Genomic DNA, 13532 nt, shown 5'->3' with positions numbered 1-13532 from the left:
GTGCCTAAGCCATTTCTTTTCATTAGGTAATTGCCAGGTGAATAAACTCGGCCCGGCACTTCTCAGGCTGCCTTGGCAAGGAAACAACTAAGGCACGAGGAATCACACATTGGAATGAAGTTCAAGGAAAAACATTCATTCACCACGTTTGCTCTGGGTGCTGTGCCACTTGGGACGTGGGGCTGATGCGCTCCTTTCAGGACTCTTTTTTTCTCTATAGAACAAGGTGAAAAGGGCCATTTGGATCTCAAAGTAACCGATTTGTATGTCAATGAGGCACATTGGCCACCTGTCCCCAGATTTAGCTGTGCAGTTTCTTGTAACATGAATCCCCTTCCCATCATCCTTCTCTCTGGGGAAGACTCATAATTAATATAGATAATCATCCAGTTCAAGGCTGAGGGTTAACAGTTTGCCCAATTCTGGCTCTTGCCCAGCCTCCAACACTCTCCTCACAGGCTGCAGGGTAACGCAGCGAGAACAGTCACCGGCTAGCAGTGAAAGGCAGCTCCTCCAAGTCTTTCTTGGTCCTAAGGCAGCCCTAGCACTGCACCTCCCCACTTAGCCCTTGTGCACCTCAAACAGAGATAAACCATATCTTTTGCCCCAAGAAGAAAACTCTGAATGAATCAGATTTCATTCAGCCTGCCTTGCCACTGAACGTGTCGTCCATAGCTAGCTAGCAAGAAATTTACAGATGGGACATCGCCAAGGAAGCTAGAATAAACCCTTCTCTGTTTTCCATAGTCAGAATTTGCACAGCTCTGATAGCGATGATCTACGTCAGCTTCCTGTTTTTGTACAGAGAATTATACCGGACTGTTCTTGTGTCAGAAAGAAGACAATTATGTGTGGCCTGTGAAAAGGACCGTACAATCCCTTGTTTATACTTTCTCATTGATGATATTTTTTTCTTTAAGAGCTTCACTGAGTTATAATTTACATATAGGAAGGGTACCATCTGATTTGCTCATTGAAGGTGTACAAGTCAATGTATTTAATATACTGAGGATTGTTCAACTACGAACACAATCAACTTTAGAACATTTTTATCAAGTTAAGAGAAAAAAATTCACACATACCCGTTACTCTCATCCCCTCCTCTTTCTACCACACCCACTCCTTAGTAATACTCTAGTTTCTGTACATGTATAAGTTTATTTTAAGTGTTCACTGGGAAGACTTTTAAGAAGTGTCCTTAATATATTCTTTAGCTTGGATTTTCCCATTTTCTGGCTGTTCAGTGGAAAGGGACAGATGCTAGATCCTCTTCTTTGCACTCCATTTGATCTAGTGCCTATAACTAGATTCATCTTTACTTTCAACATTTAGACAGAACAAAGTAGAATGTCCCAAGGCTTTCTCTCATTCTCTCAAAACACATCACTGGGAAGGAAAACATAGTTCATATGTGTTATGACTAGAGAATGTTTTTAATGCATTTGGAACAAGCTTTCCCTTTTACAAAATTAAGTCAAAGCTGGCAAGGTCTTGTAGAAAATTTCATTACTTAGGATTGCCCATCAGGAGATGAAAAACCTGACCAAACTGGCTTTAAGAAAACAAAAACAAAAACAAGTAAAAGCTTGTCATTAAGGCTGAGTTGCATTTTATCTATTGGTCATTCTTTGTGCAGACTCCATTCTAAGTTAGGCTTGAATGCAAAAAGACGATGCAAAAAGATGATGCCAACGCCCCAGGGGTTTCACTTATTTAACAACTCTGGTAGAGGGAAGGCGGCCCTCACTGAACCTGAAGCATCATCCTAGAACTGAGTGCCTTTGGCTCTGCTGCTCTGCTCTGGCCACACACACACTCCTGCAGCTCAGAAGAGTCAGTTCTATGTGGCCCACTTGAGTAAAAAGAAAAGGAATTGCTTTGCAAGGAAAATCAAGTTACATTATCAGAAGTGCTTAACAAGATGGATTTGGGGAAGGCAAAGCAAGAGGGTCAGGGTTGAAGAGTGCAGCATGAGTAGTCATAAAATATGGGCTTTAGTCTAAAGTCATCACTAAGTAGTTTCATTACTTAAACAAATCAATGTCACTAGGTCTTGATTCCCAACTCAGCAACATTACAGCCTTGCACAAGAAGTCCTCTGAGATCTCTGCTAGTTTAAATTCCAATCCACTGACGAACTGGCTACATATTTTGCTATTAAGTAAGTATGCCTAACCTGGCTTACATTGATCCACTTAACACAATGACAGTCAAAGAACAGCACTATATCCTACATCAGAAGTAGTTCTATCTGAAGACACGGTGTTGTGTTATCTCTGAAGTGAAATGTGGTCAAATAGATGACATCAAGCTTATAATTCATCTTTGAGTTATCTAGGTTATGCCAAGAAGTCTTAGCATTTCTTTGTTTCATTTTATGAAAAGCCATACTGGATATTAAGGGTTTTGTTTGTTTGTTTGTTTTGTATTTCAAGGAAGGGTCTACAGAGTGTTCAGAGGCTCACTACTAGATCAGACTCATAGTGAGTCCACCTGTTTACAGCCTCCCAAGAGCTGGGATTATAGGTACGGGACACCATGCCCAGTTTCAGCGCACCCTGGGAGCGGGTCTGGCACAGCAGACATGAGGATTGAACCCAGGCCTCTGCGCCTGCTTGCAGGCACTTTAATCCTCTGAGCTATTTGGCCAGCCCCTTGAATATCAACTTGTTTCCAGCACTTTCTTTATACTAACTTTGTAGTGTTACTTTGAAAGACCAATGAATTCTTGTGACATAGTGGGAAGCAATTAGGACAAAGTGAGACAGAACACTTGGCTCTTGCATACTATTTTTAAAAACTGAAAAAAGACCTACTATTTTAAATGAGGAACTATAGAGCTAAGTTGAGAAAAGAGGGAGTCCAAAAGAAAAATTATGAAGGTATTTGATTGGCAGTTAACATAGGCAGCTGAGTGATCTCACAGTATAATGGAGGAAAAAGTGGGGAAAATAGGTATCAGGAACAGTTCTCTATGCTGTAAAACAGGTTACAAGTTTCTTCAATTTTTGCTTGGGGTGTTGAAAGCATTTCATTTTTTTTTACAAGTTTTCAACAAAAATGTAACTATGTCAGTGCCCTAGATTGCAGACTTAGATATCATTCAAGTTCAAAAATTCTGACTCTTCTAGAAGTTTGAGAAAATTTTGTAGCCCTCTTTGACTTCACTAACAATATTTTGATCTTCATGTAGATGAGTCACTCATCTGCATTGCTGAAGGAACATGTATTGAGTCTAGGGCAGGCTCTTTCTCCGCTAGGGCATGAATGGCAGATAGCTCTGGGCAGACAGATTTCCCAGTCTGAAGGAAATACCATTCATGTGGAAGTCCACGTCAGTGGTGTCCTTCAAAACACAAATCTGTGGATGTCTCTTTAAAAAGACTATTGTGTCTGGTTATACTCTATACTATCCAAGTTATATATTTCCAAATGGGAATTGTGGTTTGATTTGAAATTAGAAGACAGACATCCTGATATCTAATCTCATGTTTTCACCCAAAGCACTGTGTGAGTCCATAAATCTCAGCTTCAATTTTGAAAAGACGTGAAGAGGTGATAAGATACATATGTAAAAGAAGCCTGAGAAAAAGCAAAATAGGGCACTTGGCAGATGTGACCTTAAGTAGGGTGTAGGCTTATTCTGAAATAACTAAAAAATATAAACTGCAAGACTTCCAAGACCTTGACCTTTCAGCTATGAACACTGTATAAAGGGTTAATTGGTACACTGATGATTCAGTATATGGGGCAAATATGCATTAGGTTTAATGGCAAAATACTTAATGTATATGTATTTTCAGGATTACACAAGGAATACAGTAATAGTTCAAAAGTTAGAAATGCTGATGATGTCAGTACTACCCCATCTAAACAGTTGAAACTTGTTAGTAACACTGGTGATCACACGCACCCCCCATGGAGGTTTGGGTGAAAATCAGCTTGATTGACTGTGGGATCCACTCAGGTGACTGGCGGAGCACACGTCTGGGTGTGTCCTGGCAGCGTGGCCTTGGAGCCCGTCTCTGGCCCCTTGCCCCTTCCTCTCTGTCCTGTCCCCATCCTCTGTTTTCTGGCCACCATGAAATAAGCTGCTTTGTTCCACTGCACCGTTCTGTGACGATGTTCCTGCCTTGGGGCCATCCGGCCGTGGGCTGAATTCTGCACACTGTGAGCCAAATAAGCCTCTTCTCTCGTGACTTGTGGGTGTCAGACACAAGGATGCTGACTAATATACATTCCAGGAGTGTACGAAAAGGTTTATTATTTATAGAAGGTCTTCCAAGGAAAGCAGGCAAGGCTGGTTTGCATGTATGTGCTGCGACTTGGAGGTGGTGGTGTTGAATTTGTCATCAGTGCAAAAGAAAGGATATCCAGTTTCTTTTCAGCCTGTCCAGAATTGGGCAAGAGGAAGTGGAGCTACAGAACTCTGTTTTGGGATCGCAGGGCCCCCAAAGCAAAGAATGAGGAAACATTAGGAAATATGGCTTAAGAAATAGCTACAGGGGTGGTATCTGGGGGCCAAAGAGAAAGGCTGCCATTTGTCAGTCTACTTTTTAGTTTTCATTGTATTATCTCCTTAAGCCATATATGGACTCCAGGAGGTCCAAAGGCTTGCATGAAAGACAGGACCTACAGAAGTGTGGCTGGAGGAGGGACACTCTCTCAACTGTTCTTGAGAGGAACTTGACCTTGAGTGCCTTGTAGACTAAGGGATGGACTTATCATTTTTATCATTCTTGTCCAACATCTATTATTGTACTTGTGCACTATAGTACTGTGTACTGGAGGTAAAAAGAAATGAGAAAGGCATTAATGAATGGATCCTTCAAGTAGCTGATAGTGCACTTCTTATTTGGTTGGTGTTGGATCTTGGGTACTTTTCTCCCTTAATACTTTTTTTTTTTTTTTTTTTTTTTTTGGTGGAGCCGGGGATTGAACTCAGGCCCTTGCACTTGCCAAGCAAGCATTTATTCTACTGAGCTATCTCCCTAGTCCCTTCCTTAATATTCCTAAACTCATCTAAATCTAGATCAATGATATCTTTTCACCTAAATTCTAATCTTTATGTAGGCCTTCTTTTCTCATTTTTTTCTGGTTTTTCACCCATTTTTCCCTTGCTTGTGGTCTCCATTACTTTTCTAGCACATTTTCTTTACTGATCTGCTCCTAGCTATTTTCTGGTTTTTCACCCATTTTTCCCTTGCTTGTGGTCTCCATTACTTTTCCAGCACATTTTCTTCGTTGATCTGCTCCCAGCATGCACCTGGGACATAAGGGTCCTGCTTCCTTGACCATACAGGATTCTTCTATATAAATGTAGCAATTCTGATTTTATTTCCTCAGCATTTGAATAAGAAAAGATGAATTTGTACTATTTGAGGTGTGTGATAAATTATAGATGTGAACAATTCTGTAGCTGCAAGTATAGTCTCTTAATTCCATATTTTAAAAGAAAAATCACCAACACAAAACCTTACCTCAACCCAGGAGGGTTGTGTCACATGGACAATGACATAGATTGCTCAAGGGCATGGCAGGGAATTTACTGTTTTAATTGCTGTGCTCTATTTAGTATATCACAAAATACCACGAAACATCACTCTAACAAGGTAATTTAGAAATGAGGAAGAGAGGGATAGCGAGAGGGATTTCTCCTTCTCAAATTACACCACAGCACATGTTGCAGTAGTTCATATTTCAGTATCCAAAAGGTCAAGCTCGAAAATTCAGAGTAAATTGAAAGGTCTAAATAACAAACTGGTTTGACAAAATCAACACAGCCTTCTTTCAATTAAAAAATCTAGTAGAAATATTACACTTGACTTTAAATACCCTTTTAAGGATTTTTCAGCAAGATGATGAAACACTGATTGTTTAGACCTTTTGGCATTGAGATCTGGACATCAATAACTTGGTCAATCTGTTTTCTCTTCCTCAAATCAAGGGACCAGCACCTCCACAATGTTTTTCATAAGGGTAACAGAAAGTCACCTGCTCCCCAGCATTGCGAAAGGATTCCCTTTCTTCATATTTTCACTTACACTTTTTTGTCCTCTTGATAACACCTATTCTAAAAATTATGAGTTGACATCTTGTAGTTTTAATTTGTATTTCCCTGAGAATAATGAAATCAAGCATTTTCCCTCGCTATTTCATGGTTCGACTTTCGTACTCAATGTTTTGTGGGTTTTCAAAAAATATTAATCTAAATTCTTTTTCATTATCTCATGGGATTTTGTGGTACTGTACAGTATACAAATGTTATTAAAATTGCACAGGCTTATGAGTTTACAAAATGGTTAAGAACATTAGAAATGTTTTCAAAAGTGTGGGAAAGGTTTATAAGGCTGTGAGAAGGGTTTATAAAGCCTTAAAATATATATAAATACTACAATAAGTATAAGGCCGCTACTTGTCTGATTTTCACCTATTGCGGGGGGTGTCTGGAACGCAACCTCCATGGTAAGTGGGACCACTGTGTCTATACGCCTTCCCATCAGAAACACCTATTCAGGTTCCTTTGTCTTTTCTAAGCAGGCTGTTTTCTGTTTGAATATATATAGTTTGAATATTATCAGATTTATATTTTACAACGATTGTCTTCCATAAGTTACCTCTGCACTTTGTTGATGGATCAATACCTTTGCTATGCAGAACCTTTAAAATTTAATCTAGCCCAAGGGGCCAGGGAGATAGCTCAGTGGAATAAGTGCTTGCCTGGCAAGCGCGAGGTCCTGAGTTCAATCCCTGGTACCACATAATAATAATAATAATAATAATAATAATAATAATAAATAATAATAATAATAATAATAATCTAGTCCATTTGTGTAGTACAGGACCAGTTGGCCCCTGCATCCCCAGCCCCACGCCCCAAGCTCGCTTTCATTCTTCTGACAGGTGAGGAAGCGCTAGGCCCTTGCCACACGCTCTGCCCCGAGCAGCGCCCTGTAACGCGCTACCGGTTCTCAGCATCCTCTTTCACAGAACGTTCTCAGCAGAGAATTACTGCGCTTTGTTTCTACAGTTACTGTCTTACCTCAAGGAGGAGGGGCCCGACATGTCTGAGCGCTTTATTCTCAGCCCCAGCACACCCATAGTTTAAGAATGAGTGAACAACGTTTGAAGGCCCTTTGAGTAGAGCGGAACATCTGAATGCACTCAGGAGAAACAGATTCGCTGGTTGCTTCATTAGTGCTTGTGTGCAGCACATACTGGTTATACTCCCGTGTGAACTTGGTGCACATACCTAACCCATCGCAATTCCTTTCTTCATCTCTTCCCTTCCCCTGCCATCTCCTGATCCCCTTTTCCTTTGAAAAAGATCTATCTCCTTACTTACTGCTACCTTTTCTTCTCTTATGTTTATTTTGTATTTTATGCAGCGTCTCACTAGGCAGCTTGAACTTGTATAGAGAGTCTCCGGTTCAGCCTCCCCAGCGCTGAAATTACGGGCGTCTCGGTGGCCAGCTCAGCGTGCCTGGGGGCGGGATCAAACCCGGTCCCTGAGCTTGCCTAAGCAGGCGTTTAGTCCACTGAGCTATCTTGCCGGCCCTGTTTCGTCTTTATTTTTACTTTGGGTTTCACATATAAAAGAAAGGATGGAGTATTTAAGCTTGTGTGTCTTAGTTATTTAACATTATGGTCTATCTACAGCTTGGCAGCAGCCTGTATGTCCATTTACCTAAGAATGGAGGCCGAGAATTGTGCTAACAGCTGCACACAGTGGAGCGCTACTATGCCAGAAAGAGAAACCTGAGTCCCTTGTAGGAAAAAATATGCTCATTTCCTCAAAATACAACACAACTAACTTTCAAAATGTGATTAGCTGATTCTCCTATAAGGGTATCGGGATGGACAGGAACAGCTGCCGGCATGTGACTGTCCATCGCGTTTGTCTTCCTGGGAAGCAGAAAAATTCTCTCCTTTCCCTCCAGAGTTCAGTCTCATATTAGGGAATTTTGAGCCAGATTCTGAGACCACGACTTTGGGTATTGGAGTGTTATTTTCCTATTAAAGACAGTCTAGATATAGTCAATGCAGATTCCTTAGCAGTATATTCTTCCTAGTCTTCTCTCACTCAACCCTCACTGGGCATCTTAATCTGTAACTAAACATATTTACTTATAGTCTAAAGCAGATTAACAGAGGATATCTGCACACTAATTTAGCCCTTTGGCACCTACACATGTTCTTTAATGAAAAATGATCTTACAGAGGAATAGACTAAAATTCTAAATCATCGTATAACTTCAGAAAGCGACTTTTCAGTAGCGGGTCACAGTTGTTAACAAGGGATACTTAGATAAGTCTACCATTAGGGCTAATCAACTGAATTTAATTTGCAGTAAGATTAGTTGTAAAGAAGTAGTGCCTGGGTGAAAAACTGACTGTCAAGATGATCTGCATTTGCCGGCAATCCACTTTTACTTTCTTGTTCATGTAGGCAATTCAAAAATGGATTAGTCTCCTTTTGAGAAACTCACCCATGAATTATGAAATGAAAATGGAAATTGCTAATGTTTTGTAGTTATTTCTAGCTAGAAATCTTTATAATTCATAACTCAGTTTACAATGTGATGTTCATGATGTAGCTGAATTATTTACGAATGAGCACAATATGAAAAGAGAATAGAATGTCACAAAGGTCTTTAAAATTTCTTCTCTGGTTTTCTTTCTTTCCCCTAGGAGTTGCGCTGTTTGCTCTTGTTTTTCTAATACCTTGAAGTGTAATATTAGATCATTTGATTCATTTCAGTGTAGACATTTACTGCTATGAACTTGCATTGGAACTGTTTTCGCTGTATCCTATGTTTTTGTATGTTGCTTCCGCCTTCATTGTCTCAAGGTCTTTTGTGATTTCACCGACCTGTTACTGATTTCTAGTTTCATAATAAGGGATACTTAGCTAAATCTACCACTAGGGCTAATCAACTGAATTTAATTTTCAGTAAGATTAATTCCACAGAAATACTGTCTGGGTGAAAAACTGTCCTGATTATCTGCATTAATCAGTAATCATTCTTTACTTTCTTGTTTATGGAATTACAAAACGTGTTAGTCTCCATTTGCAAAACTCCCCTATAAATTATGAATGTCAAAAATGGCCAAAAGTGTGGTTGGAAAAGAATATTTAATATAATTTACATTTTCTTACATTAAAAACCTGTTTTGTGGTCTAATATGAGCTAGCCTAGAATGTCTCCGATAAACCTGGGAAGAATCTCTACTCTGTTACTGCTGGATAGAATGGTGTGTGTGTGTGTGTGTGTGTGTGTGTGTGTGTGTGTGTGTGTGTGTGTTAGGTGTACTGGTCAAAAGTGTAGGTTAATTCTGGTATTTCCTTATTTTCTATCTGGATGATCTGTCCATTTTAAAAGTGAGATATTAAAAAACATACTATTACTATGTTACTCTACCTTTACCTTCAGATCTACTAATATCTGCTTCATATAAAATGCCACCAGAAGGTCTCAGATAGCGAGTGCCCTAATACTTACTTTGGCCGAGTGAGGTCACTAGGAATGCCGTACTGTTTTCTCATTTCATGTTCTTGCCACCTTGCACCCTTGGTGGTACATGCATGACTGAGCCCGTGGGTGGCTTGTACCGCTACCGGCACTGATGGATCTAATCACTTTTATTGGTCTTTTTATTAACAAAACTGAATCAGAGCCAACTGGCAGGGAGACATGAATTAGGGGCCTGTCATCAGCATGTTCATACTCAGGGATAATTAGTTGGGCTGTCCTGATCCTTACTGTACGCCTTGCAAAGCTGACTATGGGCTATGTAACTTGTTTCCCCCCACACAGCATCTAGCAAGCGAAAGCAGTGCTTGATGCTTTCCAGTGCCGTTTACTGCAAAATCTGTATCAGTCCCCAAATGGTCCCATCCACTCTCACTTCTGTTCTAGGGTGCTGACATTCAGACGTGGGCATGACCTGGAGAGTTAAACTCTAAATTATGTGGCCATACATCCAGATGTCCATGTAATCGAAACAAGATTCCCAAACAGTTCTTTCTTTTAGTGACTACTGGCATTTCTATTTTACACTGTTCTACTTTTTAAATGCCAGTTCTGACTCACTAAGTTGGTATGACCCATTACTATGTCTACCTGAATCTTGAAGGTGCTTGATCTAAGTGCCTTCTTCAGGCATCTTGCTGTCTGCCATTCGACTGTAAAAATTCTTTTTTTGTATTTTAGGGAAGGGTCTACAGGATGTTCAGGGTCTCACTACTAGATCAGACTAGTAGTGCCCCACATATTCACAGCCTCCCAAGAGCTGGGATTACAGGCATGTGCCACCATGCCCAGTCTCAATAGCATCTCAGCATGCCCTGGGGGTGGGGCCAGCATGGCAGGCCTAGGGATCAAACCCCCTAGCCCCTGTGCCTGCTTGCAGGCACTTTAATCTGCTGAGCTATTTGGCCAGCCCTTTAACTGTAAAATGCTGTACATGACACACTGTACCAACAAATCAAAGTTGCATGGATTGGTCTTAAATGTTTTCCAAGTTTTGTTTTCTCATCTTTGGCTCCTGAGTATGTTCACGGATCTTTATCTTCAGAACAGCTGCTGATGTAAAGCACAATGCCTTACTATAACCCAAAGGTGATAAAATTAAAGTAGGTGTACTTAAGCAGGAGAAAAATACACCAAAGCCACCTGAATCCAGATGTGGCTTTTTTTACTCCCAACCTCAGTAGCTTTTTGTGAAAACATGTGAGATCAAATACCAGGGTATCCAGAATTGGAGCCCTGCCCGAAGGAGTTACTGTGTTCATGGCTCAGCCCATGCCCACTCCTCTCCTCCTGTCCCCGGCTCTAGTCCTGCTGCACCCGACCCTCCCTGTGCACCTCTAGGATTTGGCTTGAAAGGATGAGGCCCAGGAAGAACGTTGACTGGTTCTGAAATCTAGTTTCTCCTAGGTGGAGAGGCCCTCCTCCACTTCTCCCATGTGACATCACCCTCACAATACATCGCTTCTTGGATATTTGCAGGTCTCTTTGTGAAGTTTATCAGCATAGCTGTGGGCTCATCAGAGTAAATACTCTGGGTCTCAGAGGGCTTTCAATACCCTTAGGTAAGTACTTAAAGTTATACTGTTTTGGATATTCATGGAAAAAATGTTTTATTGCTAGGGGCTTTATAGTATTTGCTTTGTTTTTATTTAAATCAGCTATTAACACTTTCTAGTGAGGGTGTCTGTAAATAGTGAAATAATAGCTGTTTGCATTCCTAAATGGACCACATTCATTGACTGTACAGATGAACTATGAAAAGCTATGGAAGACAGAGCAAGATTATTTCACTAATTCAGTATTTTAGTTGTATCAAAGCATCTTAACTGAGATGAGTAATTTCATCAGTAATTTTAAAACACTACAAGAAAATATCAAATGTATTATTAATTATACTACTACAAATAATACTGAAGACAGAGTTAACTTGAATTAATTTATTGAAGCCTTTGTGCAAGTATCTTTTATATCCACTCAGGTACAAAACTTTTGTAAGAAAGATAACACTTTTATTGCATTATAATTTCGTATTTTACAGAAGTTACAATGCAAACTCATTTATACATGATGCAACTAAATGGCAATGTAACTACTACAAGATTTAAAATGTAAAACTAGAATTTAACAGGCAAAATACTCTATATAGCTTTTAATGGAAAATAAATGTTTAGAAGTGATTTGCTATTGCCCCGTTCTATTCACTTCTCAAGTGAACGTAAAACGATCTCCATTTAAAATGGTACAAGTTATCTAAGCCAATGTTGTACATATTTTGTAACATGTATAATAGGATTTGTCAAATTTTTAAAATATATATATACATATATACATATATACGTATGTACAGATTGCAATATACAGTACACAGATAGCTCTAATACCCCTGAACATTTTGATTAAAACTATTAGGTTTGTATTATAAAACTACTTGAAACGTTTGCATGACTTCTTGGTATTGAAGTTCAATCCTAAATACATTCTTTACAAAAAAATTGAATAGTGGTCCCGCACTCACACTGTATATTAGAATGAAGACAGTTGAAGGTATTTACAGTCTTGTGGTCCTTGGTTTCTGTATGACATATACATAAGTGAGAATATTGTAGGCAGGCCTATTTGGTAGGTTTTTCTACTTGTTCATGTTTGTGTAGGTTCCAATTCTCTTCTTTGGAGTTGTGGATTTCCAGTTGCCTTGTATTACTGCTGCTGCTGCTTCTTTTGGTGTTCTGAGAACACTGGGCGGCTTTACTTCGAGGAACAGGAAGAAAAGATTTCACTCTTGAGACACCCGACTCAGTCTTTAATTTACTGTTGCTGCATTCAGTAGTTGGATGGCTGCTGGGAGGACCGGCCTCCTGCAAGAAGAGAGAAGCAAGTCAAGCTCATCGTTGCCACTGGCTTCTGTTTCGCCAGCGCTCACTTGCCACCTCTGTGCCTCTGAGCAGACCTGCAGCAGCTTCTGCCTAAACACCAGGTCTTATGAGAAGTTAAAAGACCAGAGACCAGCCGAACGCCAAACGCCACGAATGCACGGCTTGGGCGCCTCAGGCCCTTGCTGCTGCTGCTGACCTCAGGGACACAGCAGTCAGTGAGCCCACGGCTAACACCTGGATGCCCTTGCTGGTGGAACTTCACAAAACGCCAGGCTGCAGGAAGTCACCGAGCGGGACTAATTCAACCACTGTTTGTGGGAAGCTCTACAAACTACGGCACCTTGGCTAACTCACTTTTCTGCTTTTCAACAAACACTCTGAGCGCTTACAACAGATGAGCACTCTTACGCTTCTGTATGCTACGTAATTAGAAGGGAACCCTTTCTGCTCTGTGGAGCTCACGGGCTAGCGGACTCAGGCCATTCTGCGAGTGGGCGGCTCAGTCTCTTCAGTCGTGGTTAAGTGCAGGCTCTCCTTTCCTGCAGCATTTCGGAACCCTTCTGATCACCAGGTCACAGTCTGCTGTTTTCCCCACGCAGAACCAGAGCTAGATGGGTAGGATGACCTGCTCCCCATGAAGGGTGAGGAAGCGGGTGCTGGACCTCGGTTCACTTTCACTTGAGGTGTTTCCCCCCTGTGAGATGTTCTACAGACAGGATAAGACGCCTACTAAACTGAAACAGTAAACACTGGTTGTTTCCTTTTTTTTTTTTTTTCAGACAGGATCTTGCTATGCAGTTTGGGCTGGCCCTGTGCTCACTTCTGTAACCCCCAGGTGGTCTCAAACTTGAAGAGATCCTCCTGTCTCACCCTTCAGAGTGCTGGGATTACAGGTGTGCGCCACCACACCTGGCTCTGGGGCTGCACGGCGGGCGCCTGCATAGGAGGCTGAGATGCCATGCCTGGGGATCTAGGCTGGGACAGCACAGCATGCTGGTCAGGACTGAACTTGGGTCCCTGTGCTTGCCAGGTAGGTGCCCATGCCTCTGAGCTATTTCCCCAGCCCCTATTTTCCCTCCTTGACAGTAACAATGTATGCATTAGAAGTTTTAAAACTAGCTTTTAA

The 13532-nt window shown here is 41.0% G+C and overlaps 1 protein-coding gene across 1 annotated transcript in view; it reads right to left on the bottom strand.

Annotated features, from left to right (window-relative positions):
* Positions 1-11486: 11486 nt before the first annotated feature.
* Positions 11487-13532, bottom strand: part of Cttnbp2 (cortactin binding protein 2) — a 103286-nt gene continuing 101240 nt past the window's right edge. The window contains exon 22 of the mRNA XM_012517754.2: positions 11487-12388. Within this exon, the coding sequence (XP_012373208.1) occupies positions 12146-12388 (243 nt within the window). The 3' untranslated portion in view covers positions 11487-12145. The remainder of the gene's footprint in view (positions 12389-13532) is intronic.

Source organism: Octodon degus, unplaced genomic scaffold (genome assembly GCF_000260255.1).
Source record: "Octodon degus isolate 3935 unplaced genomic scaffold, OctDeg1.0 scaffold00213, whole genome shotgun sequence".
In the NCBI taxonomy this organism is placed as follows: domain Eukaryota; kingdom Metazoa; phylum Chordata; class Mammalia; order Rodentia; family Octodontidae; genus Octodon; species Octodon degus.
This window is presented reverse-complemented; position numbering and strand designations above follow the sequence as displayed.